At 44.8% G+C, this 21322-nt stretch overlaps 1 protein-coding gene across 5 annotated transcripts in view; it reads right to left on the reverse strand.

The window, feature by feature from the left end:
• REXO1 (RNA exonuclease 1 homolog) overlaps positions 1-21322 on the reverse strand; it is a 73981-nt gene that overhangs the window by 16715 nt on the left and 35944 nt on the right. For 4 of the 5 annotated variants that reach the window (XM_065578382.1, XM_065578385.1, XM_065578383.1 and 1 more), the window contains exons 5-11: positions 16653-16816; positions 13802-13939; positions 12647-12770; positions 10841-10954; positions 8661-8798; positions 5291-5404; positions 3506-3579 (exon numbers count right to left, since the gene is read on the reverse strand). In XM_065578382.1, coding sequence (XP_065434454.1) covers positions 3506-3579; positions 5291-5404; positions 8661-8798; positions 10841-10954; positions 12647-12770; positions 13802-13939; positions 16653-16816 — 866 coding nt within the window. Of the gene's footprint in view, positions 1-3505; positions 3580-5290; positions 5405-8660; positions 8799-10840; positions 10955-12234; positions 12771-13801; positions 13940-16652; positions 16817-21322 lie in introns of all 5 variants that reach the window. The other variant, XR_010594922.1, reaches the window with a different exon arrangement.

Below are 21322 nucleotides of genomic sequence, written 5' to 3' on the forward strand. Positions count from 1 at the left end.
CTGTGATGCCTATTATATCAATATCCTCATCTGTTATGAGGCACTCTAGTTCACCTATATTATCTAGGCTTCTAGCATTTGTATATAAGCACTTTAAAAACTTGTCACTTTTTAGCTGTCTGCCATTACATGATGTAATTGAATGGGCCTCTTTTTTATTTGACTGTTTCTCATCAGATCCTACCCATTTTATCATTTTCCATCCTCTCCTCCTTATTAGGACATAGAGAATCTCCATTAATATATCCTCCCCTAAAGGATGCCTCTGTCTGAACCATGTGCTCCTCCTGTCGGCTTTCCTCCAGCCCCCAGTTTAAAACCTTTTTAATTTTAAGTGCCAGCAATCTGGTTCCATTTTGGTTTAGGTGGAGCCCATCCTTCCTGTATAGGCTCTCCCTTTCCCCAAAGTTTCCCCAGTTCCTAATAAATCTAAACCCCTCCTCCCTACTCCATTGTCTCATCCACACACTGAGACCCTGCAGTTCTGCCTGTCTAAGTGACCCTGTGCATGGAACTGGAAGCATTTCAGAAAATGCTACCATGGAGGTCCTGGACTTCAATCTCTTATGTAGCAGCCTAAATTTGGCCTCCAGGACCTCTCTCCTATCCTTCCCTATGTCATTGGTACGTACAAGTACCATGACCACCGGCCCCTCCCCAGCACTGCACATAAAGTCTATCTAGATGTCTTGAGAGATCCACAACCTTTGCACCAGGCAGGCACGTCACCATGAGGCTCTCCTGGTCATTGCAAACCCAGCTATTTATATTTGAATCCCCCCATAACTATTACCTGTCTCTTCCTAATAACTGGAGTTCCCTGCCCCGGAGAGGTACCCTCAGTGCGAGAGGATACCATGACATCATCTGGAAGGATGATCCCAACTATGGGATTGTTTCCCTCTGCTCCAGTTGGATGGTCTCCTTTCCTTTTATCCTCTTCAACAGCACAGAGGCTGTCAGACCAGGGGTGGGACTGTTCTACTGCATCCTGGAAAGTCTTATCTATGTTCTTTCCATTGCCAAAATTTCTCCTCAGTATCTGTTTCTTCAAAGCCAACACTATTCCTGTGTACAATAGGTCAACCATTTCCATGCAGTCAACGGCCAGACCTGCCAGCACTGCATCTGTGCACACGTATCAGGTTTCTTTTGCTAAGAAATGGGAGGAGGCAGATACTTACAAAGACTGGTCATTGGGTATAAAGTGGGTTTTTCCTCCCTCAACTAGGGCTGCAATATGACTGGGGTCAGTAAAATAACCTAACAGATATGCTGGGACCACAGATAGCTAATGGCTGTCTGACTGTGTCACTTGGGAGTTTACTCTCTTACCTCCAGTGTTTAGATGGTGAGGAGAACCAGCCCTCAACAGTTACTGTGAAGTACAGCAGTTCCAGATGCACATTTCTAGGAAAGCTAAAGTCATCTGTGCAGCTACAGTCTGCCATCTGCTGTTAGATTTGCTAATTGCAATGCAGCTCAGGGCCTGTGCATCTCAAGTACGTTTGGCAGGAAAAGATGTAGAAATTTCGCTAGGGCGAAGAACAGCCAAATATCCCATTCATAGTGCCTTGGCTACAGCTATTTGTTGTTTAAAATGCCTGCCTTCAGGGCTGCTGAGATGAGCTCTCTTCCCTCTCCTTCCAAACACGCACATTCTACTTTCCCTCATCACACGCCTGCTGGGGGATCACGGATACTGGCTCTGCCGTCAAGGGATGCTGTGAAAACTCACCCACTTTGATAGAAAACAGAAAAGAGATGATTGTTGTGTAGCAATAGTACAATAGCAACCAGGAGATGGCGGTTGCAGAAGGATGCCTCAAAGAGGCTACTGGGGAGATTGAATATTTCTTGAAAGGCTGTGAATTTTTATGGCTTAAGATGGCCTCAGACAGCAGTACAGAAGCCTTCAGGGAAGTCATGTTTCTATAACTTCTTGTCAAGGTCTTCTGACTTAGTTGGATGATTTAGTTGGGGTTGGTCCTGCTTTGAGCAGGGGGTTGGACTAGATGACCTGCCAAGGTCCGTTCCAATCCTGATATTCTGATTCTATGACTTCCCCCCATTGTATTTTTCCTTAGAACACCATCAGATATAACCGATGATTAAAAAACATTGTCTCTTTTCTACTATGTGAGTAATAATAAATTAGAAAGAGCAAAAGCCTAGTAAGTCTAGTCTCTGCCCCGAGGGCCAGGGCAGGACAATTCTGTACAGTACACACCCCTGAAGCCTTTTCTGTTTTGCAAAACCTTGAGTTTGACAGCTGCCCTCGTATTTCCTGGCATCAAATATGGTTGCCTTTTGTTTGTTTGTCCTTTGCAAGCGCCAGAGTCAGGTTAACAGGATGTACAGACCTCTCCAGTCATTACTTCATCATTGCTGCTGGGCCAGCCAGGGGCCTCAAAAACAGGGCGGGAGAAAATGAGCTCTCTTGCTACAGATTTTTAAGACATGGGGCTTATCAGACATTTTGAAGTTGATTAAATTTGGGACCCAATAAAACTCGATAAGCTCCTTCTGTGTTCCCTCTTGCTTTGTTCTACATCATGTTTCTTTGTCTGGAAAGAAAATATCTAGCAACAAGAAAGTACAGAGAAGCCAGTGAAGCAAATGATTGAGAAGCAGCTCAACAAACCCAACGGGAGGAGCTGATGGGACAGGGGCGCTCGCTTTAGACAGTCATTTGTTCCCAAGACTGGTCCTAGGCCAGGGCTAGGGTTCCAGTTATAAGTTGCACATAGAAAGAGAGGCACCTTTTACCAACTAAGCATTTGGGAGCAACACTCCGCTCCCTGGAGCAAGAGACCAGAGCTCGATTCCTGAGCTGGTTTCTTACCCACTTGGATTTCAGGTGCTAGAATCACTTTCAGTTGCTGCGCTCCCAAGATTTGAGCAGCATTTATGGGTTCCAAAGGGACTCTCCCATCCGGTACTTTCCCAGAAGGGGGAGGGGGGGAGCGTTGAGCACTGATATGGAGGAGGACAGAACTAGCCAGGGTAATGAAAGTGCCCTGTAGAGGGAAGAAAACCCTATACTCCCCACCCCCAAACCAAGAGTGGCTTTTATAGGCGTGTGAGGAAGGGAAGGCCAAGGGAAAATCAGAGAGAGAGACACTAGTTCTGAGACTGCTTTGTGCCACGTAGCTGTTTCCAAGCATCAGTAATAGCAGTGATTGTACTTGTAGCTCGAGTGCACCAACCTTCTCGGCCTCCCTTTTACTATAGCTCTCACACCCCCTAAAGGCAGACCAGATCTTAACTCCTTGAGGGTGTCATGCATGATGGTTTGCCTGGAATCATGCAGCCAAATTCCAGGCAGAAACCCCTCTCTCGCCACATGATTTTTTTTAAAGAATATTTCCAACCTTTTAATAACTGAATATGTTGAATATATAATCGCTTTTCCCAAAGAAACCAGTGAGTCTTTTGAAAGCGCACACAAGACAGTAAGCGACAGATCATCAGGGTCATGGAGAGGAAAAAAAGCACAACTTACTTTGGCCACCTGGCATCCTGGTGAACCCACAGCTCCTGAACAGCAGCTGTAGTGTGTTTCCCAGCCCCCCGGCACTGAAATGGCAAGAGACGAGAGTCAGACATCGGAGATAGCAAGGAACCCTGTTAGCTCAAGGGTACATCTGCACAGCAGCCAGGAGGTGTAACTCCCGATTTGGGGAGGCGGACACATGCTAGATCTGCTTGAGCTAGTGCCTAAAAAGAAAGGTGTGGCCACAGGGGCACGGGCGGCAGCTCGAGGTAGCCACCCGAGTACAATCCCACACGACTCCCTGGGCACGTGCTTGGAGGTCTACCCCGAGGGGCTGCCATGGCCACGCTGCTATTTTTAGGCACTAGCTGGAGCCGAACTAGAGCGTGCGTGTCTACCTGAGCTGGGCATTAGGCCTCCCGGCTGCTGTGTAGACGCGACGCAACGCTTTCAGGATCACTTGCTAAAATTTCTAGAGCAGTTAAAGGAAAAGATTGAGGAGTAAAGTCCCCAAACCTAGAGGGTTCAAGTGTTCCCCTGCCAGCCAGTCCGAACCAAGTTCAGCAGCAGGGGGCCAGAGCGCCAGGAGCTTTGTTGTGGATCTGGTTAGCAAACAGGCTTGGATGACAAAGGCTCTGTGTGCAAAGGGATATTTTGAAAGCTACAGCAAAGATTCAAATTAGGAAGGCCTCTCTCTGGGAAAGAATTCAACTGAAAACACTGTGCTCTTTGGGGCAGTGACCACTACCCTGTATTGTTCACATAGCGCCTTATAAACAAAGGACCCCGACTGGGGCCTCAGGAAGCTACTGTAGTAACAGTAAGACTGATTCAGTAGATACAATTAATCCATCGGGGACCAGCATTATTTCTTAATAGGTGTTGTTTTCACCCGTCAGTTCTCCTTCCAACAGTTACTCATTCTAGAGATATAACTATCTCGAGACCCGGCTAGTGCATCCTTCTGCTCTACACTGCCCCCCACCTGCCTTCTAGAAAGGAAATTAGCTAAAAGGCAGAATCCCACGCACAATAATGAGCCGCTTGTCGATCCAGCGAGTCAGCTCTGCCCCCACCAGTACAGTACATGCCTTTGCACTGACTCCAAACAGATTAAAATCATTTTTAGAGTTGGCCTGACTCTATTTTGAAAGCCCACAAGCCATTATCCTAAAAGTTTTTCCTAACGTCTTACCTAAATCTCCCTTGCTGCAATTTAAGCCCACTGGCGGCGGCGAAGGAAAACAATTTATCACCCTCCTCTTTATAACAACCTGTTACATACTTGAAGACTGTTATCAAGTTCCCCCACAAACTCAATTTTTTCAATCTTTCCTCGTAGATCATGATTTCTAGACCTTTAATCACTGTTCTTGCTCTCCTCTGGACTTTCTCCAATTTGTCCACATCTTTGCCAAAGTGTGGTGCCCAGAACTGGACCCAGTACTCCAGCTGAGGCCCTATCAGTGCTGAGTAGAGTGGAAGAAGTATTTCTTTAAAGTAAATCTTTGCTACAGCTGCAACATTACATTTCATGGATCACACCACCGCCTGCTAACATTGTGTTTTGCCAAGTCCACTCTTTTGTAATGTGTTGCGCCACCAAGTGGCAAAATTACATACTGACAATTTGCAGCTACAGCGCACAACTTTGGTGAAACCCACAGAAAACAAAAAAATGACAAAGCACAAAAACAAATTGGCTTTTGTAGTGATTCAAGTTTAATAACAGATCAGATGTTAAACGGCAAAGTGCCGCTAATGTTTTGCTGACACCTTCATCAGAGACCTTACCTCGCTGCTTGCGTAGCCTTCCCCAGTGATGGAGACACTCCTCTTTGCGAATGCAGTTTCCAGATGCTGAGACCATGTATTCAGTACCACAGCGGCAGCAAACCCTGCATGAAGCTTTAAAACAAGGGGAGTTGCTCACTGGAAAGTCTACATTTCAGCCAGTTTAAACAGGGCAATCAGTAAGTTAAACTTGTTCCTATTTCCAATGTCAAAAAGAAACAGGAGAGAGCTTTTCCTAGTGTTTAGAGCAGGAAAGACTGGGAATGAGGATGCTAGAACTCATATGCCCCATTAAAGACGCAGGAGGTGACCTTGTGAAATTCAGTCTCTAGAGCTCAGTTTGCCCATTTATAAAATGGGTATAGTGCCGCTTACGTACCAATTTAGAGATGTTAATGAGGCTTAATGTTTGTTAATTGCTTTGCACTCTCAGTTCTGGCCTAGTACACACACAGCCTGTGTATTTTGAGATAGCTATACAACCACAATAACTTAGGAAATACCCTGAATATGGAAATACAGGGTTAGAAACTACTAATATATATATATATATATATATATATATATATATATATATATATATATATATATATATATATATATATATATATATATATATATATATATATACACACACACACACACACACACACACCATGGCTAAGCCAACTTTGCAGCTGAAACATTAACCGATTTTCCTGAATCTTGCCTGCTGGAATTCTCAACCTTAACACTGCATTAATGTTTAGGTTTTGCGTTTAATTTCCCTGATTTCACAAAAAAGAAAAAATGTAAACATGAAAAATGTCGCTTTAGTACCGTGGCCTGTGTTCAGATGGCCATAAGCATTTATGGGCACTCAAAACCAAAGTGCGTGCCAAACACTCCAAGCCACTTTAGAAACTGCATAGCACAAAGATGGAGAAAGGTAGTAACAGCACATGTGACCATCATGATTCTGAAGTTCCTAAAACTTTATAAATATTGAACCAATTTTCTTCAAACTCAGCTTGCATTCTTCCCTTATTGCAAACTGTAAAACAAGCCTTGTTTGAATCTTCTAAGTAACAGGCATTTGAAAGCACAAAGTCTCCAATTAGAATATACAAGGAAAAATTAGTATTTCTCCCACCCTGGTCTCATCAGTCAAAAGGGGGTCAAACTTATTAAAAAAAAGTAATCTTGGGCTGAGACTAAGTATTGTAAAAGTTTCAGCTCAAGAGGAATTTGAAAAAGTTAAAAACAACTAAAAAGGGGGTGGAGGAGAGAAAAAGTTTAGAATGGAAACTGGAACACAGTCTTCACTGTTGCATTTCCTACTAAAAATGCTGTAACACTTTTGCAGGCATAGGGAAATGCAGCTCCCTCTGGGGTGAAACATGACACTAACAGCACACCACAAACTAACACCAGAATAGAACTTCACAGGGTATTTAGGATAAGCACAACATGAATTTCACCATTTGGAACTTGTCCCAAATCCCTGGAATATTACTACCCCTGCTCTTTCCAAAAATGTACCATAGGATCGTTAATGACAACAAGTGATAAAACAATCACTTTTGTGCATCACCTGAAAGGAAGAATGCCCAAAAACAGAGTGCTGGGTGATTTTCTGTTGTGCTTTCTGCATTGTTCACTATTAAAAGATTACAAGGGAGATTCCAAAACCAAAAAGTTGATAGCAGGACCTCTAACCTCAATACAATAATTCCTTGCATTCTAGTCTGAACAATTTTCCCAAAAGCACAGTATCATTTTTGCTAACAGGTCTGTACAGCCTACGTGTCCCACTTATCTACTTTATATTTTCACTCAATAAGGTTGTAATAACATAATGATGTATGTTTCCAATGGCTTAAGTTACTGACAGCATCAAAATCAAAGCTCCCAATACACTTGCAAGAAGCTGCAGACACACACTAGGTACTATGAACTCTGGACTATGTGAGGGTAGGTGACTGGTCAGCTCAGAAGACAAAGCATTTAATAAATACAGTACCTGACAGCATTAAAGCCAACAAACTTCAATGCAGGATGCAACAGTATTCACAGTACAAAAGTGGATGCAAGGTGTTAAATGGATGAATACTTAACACGCTTTAGCCAGCTATCCCTCCATAACCAAATGACTGACTCCGCTGAACAAGATACCTCAAGTCCCATTTTTGCTCTTATAAATTCTGATAATGCATTTATATTTTTCACTTTGGCCTGACATTCTACTCAATCTCTAGGACTCTGGTCTCCTCTTAGTTTAAAAAGAAGAAGTTGAAGGCCTCCGAATGAACACCATTTTTCAGAAAAGCAGATCCACTGCTTATTAAAGGGCCTTTAAAATGATGTGTATTGGCACCCAAGTGTCAGATTTGAAAACTGCACTATTCTAAATCATGCTGCAGTGTTACTGGGGACCCAATCAGACACCTCCTGCTGTTTATTAAACCACCATAGCAGTTCATGGGAGCTACAGCTGTTTGAGTCCTAGAGTACGTCTCCCTCAATTCCCTTGGACATGAACTTGGTTTTCAATGCCCACATGGAAACCCCTTAGGCAGCTCCATGAAAGGCTCTTTGTGAAACAATTTTGTCATTTGCCTTCCTCAGGGATGGCCTGCAAGCTCTGGGATATTTTGAATTCCAACCAGAGACACTCACTATTTCTGGAGTTTGAAGTAGACCGGTAGCTCAGGGGACCTACGGGATGAGAGGAAGGCCAAGTGGGAACTCAATTAAAATGTGCTCCACCCTAAAGCTGAGGTCTAGATACTTGTTCCCCAAAACACAGAACCTTTGCTGCCCTCAGGATTGACAAAACACCAGCCAAAGCTGGATGTCAAATCAGACACTGACATATGCTAACCCCTGAGGAGCGAACAATTTTTAAAATGTTTTTAGGTTTATAACCCAGTAGTTCTCCACGACGCAGTGGAGAACAAGTGACTGCAATCCTGGCCATCTCCTCTGAGGACATGTGAGTCAATGGGCCTAGGAAGGGATACCAAAAGATTCTTGCCGCTGGCAGCAGCTAGAACCACCATACAAGGCATATGAAGCTGTGGTGAGGCCAAAGGGCACACACCCTATAGTGAAAATAGCTCTCGAGGACATGAAGCCTTAGAAACCTCTGGTTCATCAGAACGATAGGGAGTCATTTGCAGCCACCCTCATGTTCAGTCTGAAGGGGCAGCCTGCAGAGACACTGGGTCCCAGCATACGAAGTTCTATCCTGATGAAAGCGAATGACCACATGCTGGGATCTGCAGCGTTCTCTGGCTGCACCTTCAAGGGTGGCTGCAGGCGGCATGGGGCATACAGGCTGTACATTAGATAAAAAACCTTGCTGACCACAATAGCCAGCGGAGCTTACAGTCCGTTGTTTTCTTCTCTTCCACAGTGAAAACGACAGCACGGCCGGCTTTCTCTGGATGTGGCATTGGGTAACCATTTTCCTTCAACTGCTCTTCCGTCAGGAGATATTCCTTCAGTCTTCTGTACAAAGCAGCTCCTAGGTACCAAAGGAAATGCTGATGTCACAACACTGAAGCAGCAGGAATACCAATCATTTTCTACACAGCAGCCGTGCTACTCATCACATCTCACACAGAGTCCCATTGCCTCAAACCTGCTTCTACATCTTCTATTCAGTATTTAAACAATTCTAAGTCCAGGGAAATAGACTCCAAGGCAACACTGGGCACGTACATATATGACCTGATTTGTAGAGTTGTTCAGCAACTAATTTTAGGCACCTATGTCTCAAAATTTTGGCCTAGAACTGTTAAGGCATTCCAAAATGGAATTCCTCTGAAGGGTCAGACTTCAGAACATCTCAGTGGCTAGATTGTACACTTGGGAGCTTGATACATTATTTCAATCTTTAAAACGTTTTCACCATGGTTAAGAGTGTCAAACGACATGCCTTCCACCACATCCCTTGGGAGACTACTCACAGCCATCTAAGATCTTGCTCTCAGGAGTTTTTTCCTTATATTCAGCCTAGGTTTTCTTTTTGTTAATTTTGTTCCATTATGCCTAGTTATAACGCCTTGCACCACACTCAGTAACTCCCTCTACACTTTGTTTACACCCTTCAAATACTTGAAGACTGGTGTGTTTCCTTTTGATGTTCATAGAACCATAGAAGATTCAGGTTGGAAGAGACCTCAGGAGGTCATCTAGTCCAACCCCCTGCTCAAAGCAGGACCAACCCCAACTAAATCATCCCAGCCAGGGCTTCGTCAAGCCAGGCCTTAAAAACGTCTGAGGATGGAGATTCCACCACCTCCCTAGGGAACCCATTCCAGTGCTTCACCACCCTCCTAGTGAAATAGTTTTTCCTAATAGCCAACCTAGACCTCCCCCACTGCAACTTGAGACTATTGCTCCTTGTTCTGTCATCTGCCACCACTGAGAACAGCCAAACTCCATCCTCTTTGGATCCCCCCTTCAGGTAGTTGAAGGCTGCTCTCAAATCCCCCTTCACTCTTCTCTTCTGCAGACTAAACAAGCCCAGTTCCCTCAGCCTCTCCTCATAAGTCATGTGTCCCAGCCCCCTAATCATTTTTGTTACCCTCCACTGGACTCTCCAATTTGTCCACATCCTTTCTGGAATGGGGGGCCCAAAACTTGACACAATACTCCAGATGTGGCCTCACCAATACCGAGTAGAGGGGAATAATCACTTCCCTCGATCTGCTGGCAATGCTCCTACTAATGTAGCCCAATATGCCGTTAGCCTTCTCGGCAAAGAGGACGCTCTGTTGCTTACCTGAGCTACACAGATCCATTTAAGCTTTCCTCATATGTCAATCCCTCCAGCCCCTTAGTAGTTTTGTGGCTCTTCTCTAATCTCCCCAACAGCCTGTCTACTGCACATCTCTTGGCAACTGAGATGTGCACAACCAATTCGACCCAACAACGATAATGCCGGTGGCACAATCCTTTGCATACAATTGGACCCTTTAGTACAATGTTGGTAAACCATTTGAAAGAGATCCCCTACAGAACATATGGAGGCATATTAACACTTAATACAGACAATCTCCCCTTACGGTGATGGACCCAAAATAACCACATGCAAAGCACACCTTCTGGGGCAGGAAGGCAAAAGCAACCCCCCAGTGCTGGAAATGGCAAGTCAGTGATATGGAGCATCCAAAAGGCATCTGCAAATCCAAACACATCAAACGAGTTTTCTGACCACCTGTTGATGTTACATCAAAACCATATGGGCAGGATTAATGAACTCACCTCAAAGGTACGGCCCAGAAGAGGGAGGGCAGCCAGAGGTGGACTCCTTTTTCCTCAAGGGCTAGGGGTGGATGCCAAACATGCCACTGGAGTGAACGAGCCTGCAGCTCTTATATAGACTTCAGCACCCAGTATAGGTTTTGCACCGTTCGGTAAGTGGTAACGTGCAAAGCTTTGACCCGATGAAGAAGTCACATTGCTTCATGGATCAGCAACATGCCGCCCTTCCCTTTTCCAGCTATGTTATACTCTCTCCGCTGACTTGAAAGATATCGAACTAGAGAAAAAGGGACTTACCTGTCAAGTCTTCCGCCCGCAAGTTCCCTGACTGGTTTAGCGTAAAGCTCGTCTTAGCAGCGAGTTTCCCTCCTAGCACAGCTTCATGGGACACCACCTTCCTGTTACTGGTCTCTGCCGTGAAAGGGGAGAAGAGAAACAGGAACAATAAAGGATCAAATCCGCAGCTGCCACCTTTTGACAGTAGAGTCTTTATTCCAGGGGTTTGGGGCAAAGGGCACAGAGGAAAGCTGGGGTACAGACAGGTTGGGTAGCTGGAAAAAGGATGGTTCGGTTTACTCTCTTGGAATTTCTACTTCAGGAGCTGGAATTTGTTTGATGCTTTCAGGGCTGGCCTGTTCATTGGAATACTCCTATCTGTCACAGGAAACCTGCTGCCTACACTGTCAGCCTACTGTGGTTTTCCCAGGGGCAGCCAGGATATCTGTACAATTCTACAGTATACTCCCGCTAGCCGCATGCTCGCTGCTCTATACCATGCAATCCTGTGCGATAGGATAGCACAATCTTGTTTGCATACAGGGGACACTGCAGCCATGCGGCAGGCTTTATTTCAGCCATAGGAACCATGACCTCTTCTGCTGCACAGCATTCCCATTTGGCGGAAACACGCCACGAGTAAAAGTGGGCAATGCGGAGAAGAGAACCCACTACAGCAGCTGTGTAGCTAGGAAAACGAGGTTATTTCCTGGAAAAGTTCCCGAGCAGGGAGGAGAGGAAGAATTTATCTCTGCAGCATTTCTGCCAAAGACACCCCCCACCTCCTTTACTGACAAACGACATCGCCATGGCCCACCAAGAGGGCCAAAGCCACTCCACAGCGTGCAGCTCCACCACCAAGTCCCTGCTGACCAGACTTCCACACCGAGGGCTTGTCTACGCTTACCAGGGGATCCACGAGCGGCGATCGATGCATCGGTGGTCGATTTAGCGGGTCTAGTGAAGACCCGCTAAATCAATAACAGATCACTGTCCCGTCGACTCCTGTACTCCACCAGATCGAGAAGAGTAGGGGGAGTCAATGGGAGATGTTGCGTAGTGTGGACCCCGCGGTAAGTAGATCTAAGCTACGTTGATTTGAGTTACGCTATTCACGTAACTCAAATTGCGTAGGTTAGATCGAATTTCCCCTGTAGTGTAGACAAGGCCTGAATCTTTCACCCTTCTTAAAAAAGAACCTCACCGCCTGGGAATATGTGCAACACATTAGATAATGGTTCACAGGTGCTTTTTACTAATCATTAACTGGCAGCTCTCCAAAAGGATAGCCTCCCAAAGTTCAGCCTGGCTGACTAATGGCTGTGAAAGTAATGGGGGGGGGGGGAGTGAAGGGAGGGGGCTGAGATCAGAATTTTTTTTTCACAAGAACAGCACAAATTGATTGTTTAATGTACCCTCTCGAGAGCCAATAATGAAATGTCTTAACCCTCTTCTTTTCTCTCTTGAAGCTTAATGCGTGTAACAGATTTCTGTGGTGATGGACGAGTCTCTCACTTTGAAGGCACCATGTGAAAGTTACTCCATTAGCAGGATTTTTCATTTTAAAGAACTTGTGCTTAAAAAAAAAAAAAAAACCCATCCTCGTGGCATTATCTCCATTTAGGTATAGACAGCCAACAAAGCATTGCAGGATTTTCCTCTTGAGGAGATCTATTAAAGTTTGCAAGGCTATAACGCTAACTCGAGTTGCTTGCCTTTCAAGCCTAATGCATCTGAGAAATGGCTCTGTCTTTTCAATGTGTTTCACTCTGCTGCCTCTAATCCCATCATGGTTTTGGATCTGAAAATCCACAGTGCAGTACGTACTGTTTACACAAGGCGGGGAATTGGGCACTAGACTTCTTAGCTTCTTTAACGTATTCACTGCCACATTCAGATAGATGTTCCGGCTGGTACTGCGTTCATAAGCCACCTTCTCCTCCGATAGAGCCTGCAAATAATGCAGTTTGTTACCACCTGCTCCTTTAGCGCGTTCGATTTTAGTTGTGTGAGAGAGCGTGAGTCTTCTTGAACACAGTACCCTCAAAGTGATTGTCCATACAACTGGCACCAAAGGGTTTCAGAAGCAATGTGCCAAGATACAAGGCAAGAGACACTAGTTCAGAAACTGTCTTGGGTCCTCCTACTTGTGGGGTAACAGTGTTAACAGCAGGTCATGGAGGGGATGCATTTGAACTCTAACTAGATTCACAGCGCAGCCCTGGACGCTGTCTTAGTAAAAATTGCTCACTGGTCCTCCTGCAGCAGCATGAAAGCACAGAGGTATGAAGCAGGCAAAAAGGGAGGTTATCCAGAATGGCAGATAAGAACCCATTCACACTCAGAACCACGCCCCGGTTGCAATAGGAACATTTCCTACTGGGAGTGGGAAAGGGGAGATGCCACAAGAAAAATCCTCAGAGTTGGTTTTGCACCAGACACGTGTGGCATGTTATTTTGAATTTACCCAACTGACCTCAGTGGTTAGGGTTTCTCAAAGTAAAACACATGATTTTCTCAACTCTGCCTCAGGAAATGCTAATGATATGTTAGCAGGTCACTGTGAGACTCCTTAAAATCAAGGCACCAAGACTCAATAGTGAGGTAACATGAACTATGAGCTTTACAGATCATGTCTGCACCATATGCATAGCTGTACAGACTGAATCTCCAGAAGGCCTTTACCAGCATGCTCTGGGTTCAGGATAAAACTTGGGAAGGATTTTCTAGAGTCTGACTCTGGAAGAGATTTCCCTGGGACCATGGATGGATCTCCCAGCAGGGAGCAAGGTGAAATTCCACTGGAATTGTGATCTTTGCCATTTTTCTAAGGATCACATGCGTTTTGAACCTACTTCACTCCTGAGTAAGTAGCATTGGCAGCAGCACAGCTAGAAAACAAAACCCAAAATGATCATGACAAACAGAAAAAAAAATCCCCCACTCCAAACTTCATACTTAAAAGCGAATGCCAACACAGACCTTGTCAAACGCTTCCTGTGAGGAAGAGCAGAACTTCAGGCACTCGTCAATGAAGAGATTGAGGTACCTTTGGCGAATGTTGGTTGGGACTTTGGCACCAAACTCAGTGGGAATAACGGGCCTCTTTAAACTAGCGCTCTAAAGAGAAAAAGAAAGGAATAAAAGGTTGTGCAGGGCTTGAGAAACAAATGGCTTTGGGTATCTCATATTTCCCAGGTGTTATTAATAGTGCTGTGACTTCCTTTCTGAAAACCTTCTCAAACCCCGAAACAATGTGTGTCCTTTGCAGTCGCAAAAATAACACTTGCAACTGCCCTGGTCCCCCACAGTATTTGTATTATAAAGAGGTATTGAGATTTTTATAGTGTTTTGTTACAGCCAAGTGGAATCGGGCCTTAAGATTCCACAAGGCAGCCAAGTGGCCTCAGTGGCGTTAGACACAAAGCTAGTATGTCTACATAGAAAAGCTTCCCAGACCATTAAAATTGTAGCACTTACATTAAAAGAGTCAAGGTTAGTGTGGTGACAAAGCATCACACTTCGTATCGGAGACATGACTGTATGAAACCAAACATAAAACCAATGGTCTGTGGTGCACATTTCCGATACTCCACCTGCAAAGAAGGGAAAATGGGAGGCTGGCAACACGCTAAGGGGCTGAATTCAGATAATTTGGCAACCTAACTGAATTCCCATACTCGCAAGTTGGGGTTCTCGTAAGTTTAATTACGCCATTGAATTTCCTGTCTTTGTACATTTTTGTGCGTGCCAACTACAAAGTGCTTGTAAGGACTTTTACCCTTAAGTAACTGATGTGCACTTTCTATGCCCTAACGATTTTTGTCTTGGAATACTGACTAAAAATACTGTATTTGACTAGGGTACACCCAACCACTGCCGTTTTCCTAAAAAGGTCTGTCTGCACTGCAATCAGAGGTGTGACTGAAGCACAGGCAGACATACCCAAGCCAGTTTTGAGCTAGTAATCTTGAACAACAATAGCAGAGAAGCCACAGCAGCATGAGCAGAGGCACCGCCTAGCTGCCTGGGTACAACCCTGCCCCGGCTCCTGCGAGCAGCTAGTCTGTGCTGCCACGGCTTCCCTGCTATTGTTGTTCAAGCTAGCTAGATCAAAGCTAGCTTGGGTATGCCTATATGTGCTGCAAGCATACCTGATGACTGCTGTGTAGACATACTCTAAATGCCAGCTTACATCACAAGTGATATGCTTTTAGTCTCTTCCTACAAACTGTATGCCCACATCACAAAGCCACCCAACATAAACCCAGGAACATAACAGCCCACGTGCTGCATGTTAAGACCGAGGTGCACCCGGAGAGACTGGGGGGTGAAAGGGACCTGCAGCACCAATTGCTCCAATGAGGATGAAAGTTTGTTTTATGTCGTGCCATTGGCCCTGTCTTGACAGGCAGAAAGGGTGCTTCTGTCAGTCATATTTGTTCAATGAAGTTAACTTAACACCACTGAAAATCACTCGTACTGCTAGTTAAGTGACAGCCTTATCTACATAGGAAAGTTTTTCCAACATAACCTAAGGTGTAACTTTCAACAGATGTAGTTATACCAGTATAACTTCCTGTGTGGACACTCAGGCTGGGTCTACACTACCCGCCTGAATCGGCGGGTAGAAATCGACCTCTCGGGGATCGATTTATCGCTTCCCGTTGGGACGCGACAATCAATCCCCGAATCAACGCTCTTACTCCACCAGCGGAGGTGGGAGTAAGCGCCGTCGACGGGAAGCCGCAGAGGTCGATTTTGCCACCGTCCTCACAGCGGGGTAAGTCGGCTGCGATACGTCGAATTCAGCTACGCTATTCACGTAGCTGAATCTGCGTATCTTAAATCAACCCCCCCCGTAGTGCAGATGTAGCCTTATTCAACGTGCCTTTTTCCAATTTAGTTTATGTCACTTGGGAAGGAGTCTGAGGGTATGTCTACACAGCACTGTGACATGGGCAGTGTGGTCATGCTTTATCACCGGGGGGGAAAGCTCTCCCGGCAATAAAAAATAACCACCCTGAACAAGCAGCTCCCGGCGACAAAGTGCTGTCTATACTGGCGCTTTTCAGTGCTAAAACTTTTGTTGCTCAGGGGGATGTTTTTTCACACCCCTGAATGTCTAAAATTTTATCACTGAAAGTGGGCAGTGTAGACAACACAGCCTGAGCTAAACTGAAAAAAGCCACTCTTATTCTGGAATAAGAGTGTCCACAAAGAGGGATATACTGGTATAACTAGACCAGTTTAAATTCACGCCTTATGCAAAACTAAAAAACACCAAAGCTTTTCTGTGTAGACCTCACTCAAGTGAGCTAACAACATGAAAACGCACCCTTTTTGCCCAGCAACAGAGAGCTGTAGCGTAAGTGGCACTTTTCAAACACATAGGAGAACAAGGTCCGTGCCCCAAACAGCTACAAATCTACACAGACAGTACAAACAGGGTACAGGCACAAGATGAGAGATTGGTATAAGGTTACAGTATATTTAAACATTAGAATTCGGTTGCAGATACATCCAGGTGGCTTTCAAAAGGTTATTTTTAGGACAGAAACCGCTTCTGCCCTCAATGTCACTCTGAGTCGCATGATCAGAGAAGCATTTCCTGAAGTACGTTGCAGCCCAACTAAATGCTACAGTTACGTAATCCTGGGTAGGGCAAACCCAATAAGAGTGGGAAACTCAGTTAGAACATATCAGCAGCTAGCTGAATCTCACTGCTGCGGGAGCCTGCAGCAGCACAAGTTACATGCAATCAAACCAGTGTGGAATGAAGGGAAAAACCATTCTATGGAGATGGGTCTGATATGCCAAGAGTTTGTTTTACCTGTAGACTGGGAGCGTGTGCTATTCTTTTCTGGAAAGCAGTAGTAGTGGTCTTAGACGTCATGCCAGTTAGCGTCCGGGCCTTCAGGGTAAGAGCAGGTGCCTCAGAGCCATTGGGGGCTGTAACGCTGCTGACTGGAATGGTTTTCTTAATGCCCACAGTGACTACAAGGTACAGAAAATATCATTTTAGACAGAAACTCCATCCACATTTTCACTTCTCATACTGAGCACTCAGAGCTCAAGGACTGCACTGCACACTGGGATGCAGGAATGGTCGTTTCATTCCTTGTGCTCATCTCCCATGTCAATGGAGAAAGAACTCAGTGGGTCTGTCAAATTACGTGATGTGTCCAACCTGCGTAGTGATGACGGTGGAAGTTTCTGCTGCAATGGGCTACACAGTTAGTCTTTGACTTGAGAGTTAGTGTCAGAATTACAGACATCTTGGTTCCAGTGCAAAGAGCACTGGCAGAAGTTAAATCCTGTCACACTCCTACTCACTGTGATCTGTGTAAATGCTCTTGGGTTTTTCTTCTTCCACACTACCTGATGTGATAAAATAGTCACTTTTATTTAATAAGGAATGCATGAATGTGATGTCCTCAAACGGTGCGGGAAGAGCAGTTAAGAATATAGAATCATAGAAGATTAGGGTTGGAAGAGACCTCAGGAGGTTATCTAGTCAACCCCCTGCTCAAAGCAGGACCAACCCCAACTAAATCATCCCAGCCAGAGCTTTGTCAAGCCGGGCCTTAACAACCACTAAAGATGGAGATTCCACCACCTCCCTAGGGAACCCATTCCAGGGCTTCACCACCCTCCTAGTGAAATAGTGTTTCCTAATATCCAACCTAGACCTCCCCCACTGCAACTTGAGACCATTGCTCCTTGTTCTGTCATCTGCCACCACTGAGAACAGCCGAGCTCCATCCTCTTTGGAACCCCCCTTCACGTAGTTGAAGGCTGCTATCAAATCCCCTTTCACTCTTCTCTTCTGCAGACTAAATAATCCCAGTTCCCTCAGCCTCTCCTCGTAAATCACGTGCCCCAGTCCCCTAATCATTTCCGTTGCCCTCTGCTGGACTCTCTCCAATTTGTACACATCCTTTCTGTCGTGGGGGGACCAAAACTGGACGCAATACTCCAGGTGTCGCCTCACCAGTGCTGAATAGAGGGGAATAATCACTTCCCTCGATTTGCTGGCAATGCTCCTAATAATACAGCCCAATATGCCGATGGCCTTCTTGGTAACAACGGCACACTGCTGACTCATATCCAGCTTCTTGTCCACTGTAATCCCCAGGTCCTTTTCTGAAAAACTGCTGCTTAGCCAGTTGGTCCCCAGCCTGTAGCAGTGCATGGGATTCTTCCTTCCTAAGTGCAGGACTCTGCACTTGTCCTTGTTGAACCTCATCAGATTTCTTTTGGCCCAATCCTCTAATTTGTCTAGGTCACTCTGGACCCTATCCCTACCCTCCAGCATATCTACCTGCACCTTAGTGTCATCTGTGAACTTGCTGAGGGTGCAATTCATCCCATCATCCAGATCATTAATAAAGATGTTGAACAAAACTGGCCCCAGGACTGACCCCTGGGGCACTCCGCTTGATACCAGCTGCCAATTAGACATGGAGCCGTTGATCACTACCCGTTGAGCCCAACAATCCAGCCAGCTTTCTATCCACCTTATAGTCCATTCATCCAATCCATACTTCTTTAACTTGGTAGCAAGAATACTGTGGGAGACTGTATCAAAAGCTTTGCTAAAGTCAAGATATATCTCATCCGCCGCTTTCCCCATATCCACAGAGCCAGTGAATAAGCCCTAACAGCATCGGAAGGTGTTCTGAAGTGTCTCAGGGGGACTCATTCATCACCTAACCAGCAGAGTTCTTGGTTGCTATTGGAAGTAACTGTCCACGTCCTGAAATAATGCCTTCTGTGATACAGCAAGAGGGAAGGGCTCAGAAAAGCTAAGCTGAGGACTCAGTCACTAGCATGGACACTCAGATACCAGAAAAGCCATTACAAAAAGATCTCAATGATGCCACAAATGCAGGAGAGGAAGGAGACAGAATACCCTGACATCTGCAACATGAAAGCTAGATAGCAGAAACCACTTCATGATGAGTCAATATTATGATAACAGAAAAGCAAAAGAGTGAACACACTAGGGTGAAATACCTTCCCCCACTGAAATCAATGGCAACCCCCCCTCCCCATTGACTTCAGTGGGGCCAGAATTCCACCTTCTGTATTCCCTTAAATACAGTTGGCAATGTTCAGCTGAGTATATTTCATCTTATGTCTCACTTGTGCAGTGACTTGAGTCTTGAAAAAAATATATGCCACCATTCCTCTTAACCCAAAAGTTTATTAACATCCTTAGTGGACTAAGAAGATTGTTTTGTATTGCCTCTTCCCCAAAACCACCCTTTCTAAAATACATCTGCAAGAAGAGCATCTTGCCACTAATATATTGGGGCAATTTCCCCCCCTTTACAATGCTGTTTGAGGACATTGCTTTCACACTACACATGGAGAAGTGGCTGGCTCTCTTTTCCACACATGGCAGGGTAGATTTTGTAGGCAGAAGGAAATACAGATGTCAGAGTTTGTGTTTCCAAGAAACAACCCAATCATTTTTAAAACATCTTTTCTCATCCAAAAAATCCTAAATAGAGGATTCTAGATTATAATCTCCAGATCTTCTTGGCCGTCAGCCTGGGCTAAGGGTATCTGAGGTACTGACAATACCCAGGAGGGTCTTCCAATGGGAAAGTAGTGCTTATAGTGCTGTGAGAGCTTTTATCCAGAAAAAAAGTCAACCCAGATTTTTCTACTTTTTGAACTTGCGCCATTCTGAAGGATTTATATGAACCCGGAATGGACAAAGTCATGTGTGACTGGAGATAAGAGTATCTAGCGGGAGGATTCAACGGTCACTGACTGGTGAAGAGAAGGTAGTAGGTGGAGTTATGAATTGGTTGGAAGCTCGGTTTGCTAACTAGCTTTAGAAAGAGTCACACTGACAGATACCCTGCCTAGTGGAACTCTATACGCTGGCATGCAACTAGAACTAGTATGTTGACATTTCCAACGAGCATGAAAACTTAACAACGCATAACACACGTTTTATGCGGACTAGGGACTCAACAGAAAGGCACTACATTTTTAAAAGTAGACATTTCAGGAGGACTTGGGAGACTCCAGGCAGATGCTACCACTGTCAGAGCCTCAGTGAAAATTTGCCTTGAACAAATAAAAAAAGATGGAACTACACAGAAGTAAAATCAAAAAGCCATTCAGAGAAAGTACAGAACCTTTTCATTATTTTGCCAATATTACTGCTCCCAAGTACAAAGGTTATAGGTTAAACCCCTGAACAGGAGAAGTGGCCAAATCATGGCTGGTGGAACATAAGCTCATTCCTTCTCTTCCAGCATTTCAAACTGAAGATCCAGATTTCTACCCCGTAACGAGGATTGTGAAGGCAGTAGTGCCACAGGTCATTGTATTAAAATGATGGAAAACTGAGGAAGTAAAGTCGGGACCAGCTGCATTCAGAATTTTGTCAATGTTTAGAAGATCTGAACTCCTGTTCAACCAGCTTAGCATGAGTCCAGCATGCTTTTAGAACATTCAAATTGTTCTGAACTTTGTAATATGTTAGATCAGGGGTCGGCAACCTTTCAGAAGTGTGTGCCGAGTCTTCATTTATTCACTCTGATTTAAAGTTTCTCATGCCAGTCATACATTTGAACGTTTTTAGAAGGTCTCTTTCTATAAGTCTATAATATATAACCATACTATTGTTGTATGTAAAGTAAATAAGGTTTTAAAAGGTTTAAGAAGCGTCATTTAAAATTAAATTAAAATGCAGAGCCCCCCGGACTGGTGGCCAGGACCCGGGCAGTGTGAGTGCCCCTGAAAATCTGCTTCCGTGCCGCCTTCGGCACACGTGCCATAGGTGGCCTACCCCTGTGTTAGATACTGAAAAAGCAAATAAGTTGGTGAAAATATATCAGTATGTACGGGCAGATACAAAAGTGCGTTAGACCTAACTAGTCAAGGGAAAGGAAAGTTACTAACGGCATTCTTGTTTTGCTAAGAGAATGGCAAAGCTTTTTATTTTGGACAACATGGTTGAGGAATAAATACACTTATGACATGGATCACGTAGCGTGCATTTTGTTTCATTTCATAAAACGTGTGCGCGCTTCCTAGAGTTTCTTACTTTTCAGAAAACAATGAACATAAGAACGGCCATACTGGGTGAGACCAAAGGTCCATCTAGCCCAGCATCCTGTCTTCCCACAGTGGCCAATGCCAGGTGCCCCAGAGAGAATGAACAGAACAGGTAATCCTCAAGTGACATCCCCTGTCACCCATTCCTGACGAATAGACATTGATGGACCTATCCTCCATGAAATTCTTTTTTGAATCCTGTTACATAGGATTTTTCAGTTTGGAGGAGAGGGGAAAGGAAGGGGGAAAATCACAACATCCTGACTTCTGGCCCAGCACACAAAAATCTGAATTTGGCCAGTGCTACCTCAAATGGAGGAATGTTCCTGTTTTCCTGTATTCTCGCTGCAAAACACCTGGAGCTTTTATTATCTTTAAAACATTCTCTTAAGGAGACAGTGTCATTTTCATAGGAGAAAG

The sequence above is a fragment of the Chrysemys picta genome, chromosome 25, assembly GCF_011386835.1.
Source record: "Chrysemys picta bellii isolate R12L10 chromosome 25, ASM1138683v2, whole genome shotgun sequence".
Lineage (NCBI taxonomy): Eukaryota > Metazoa > Chordata > Testudines > Emydidae > Chrysemys > Chrysemys picta.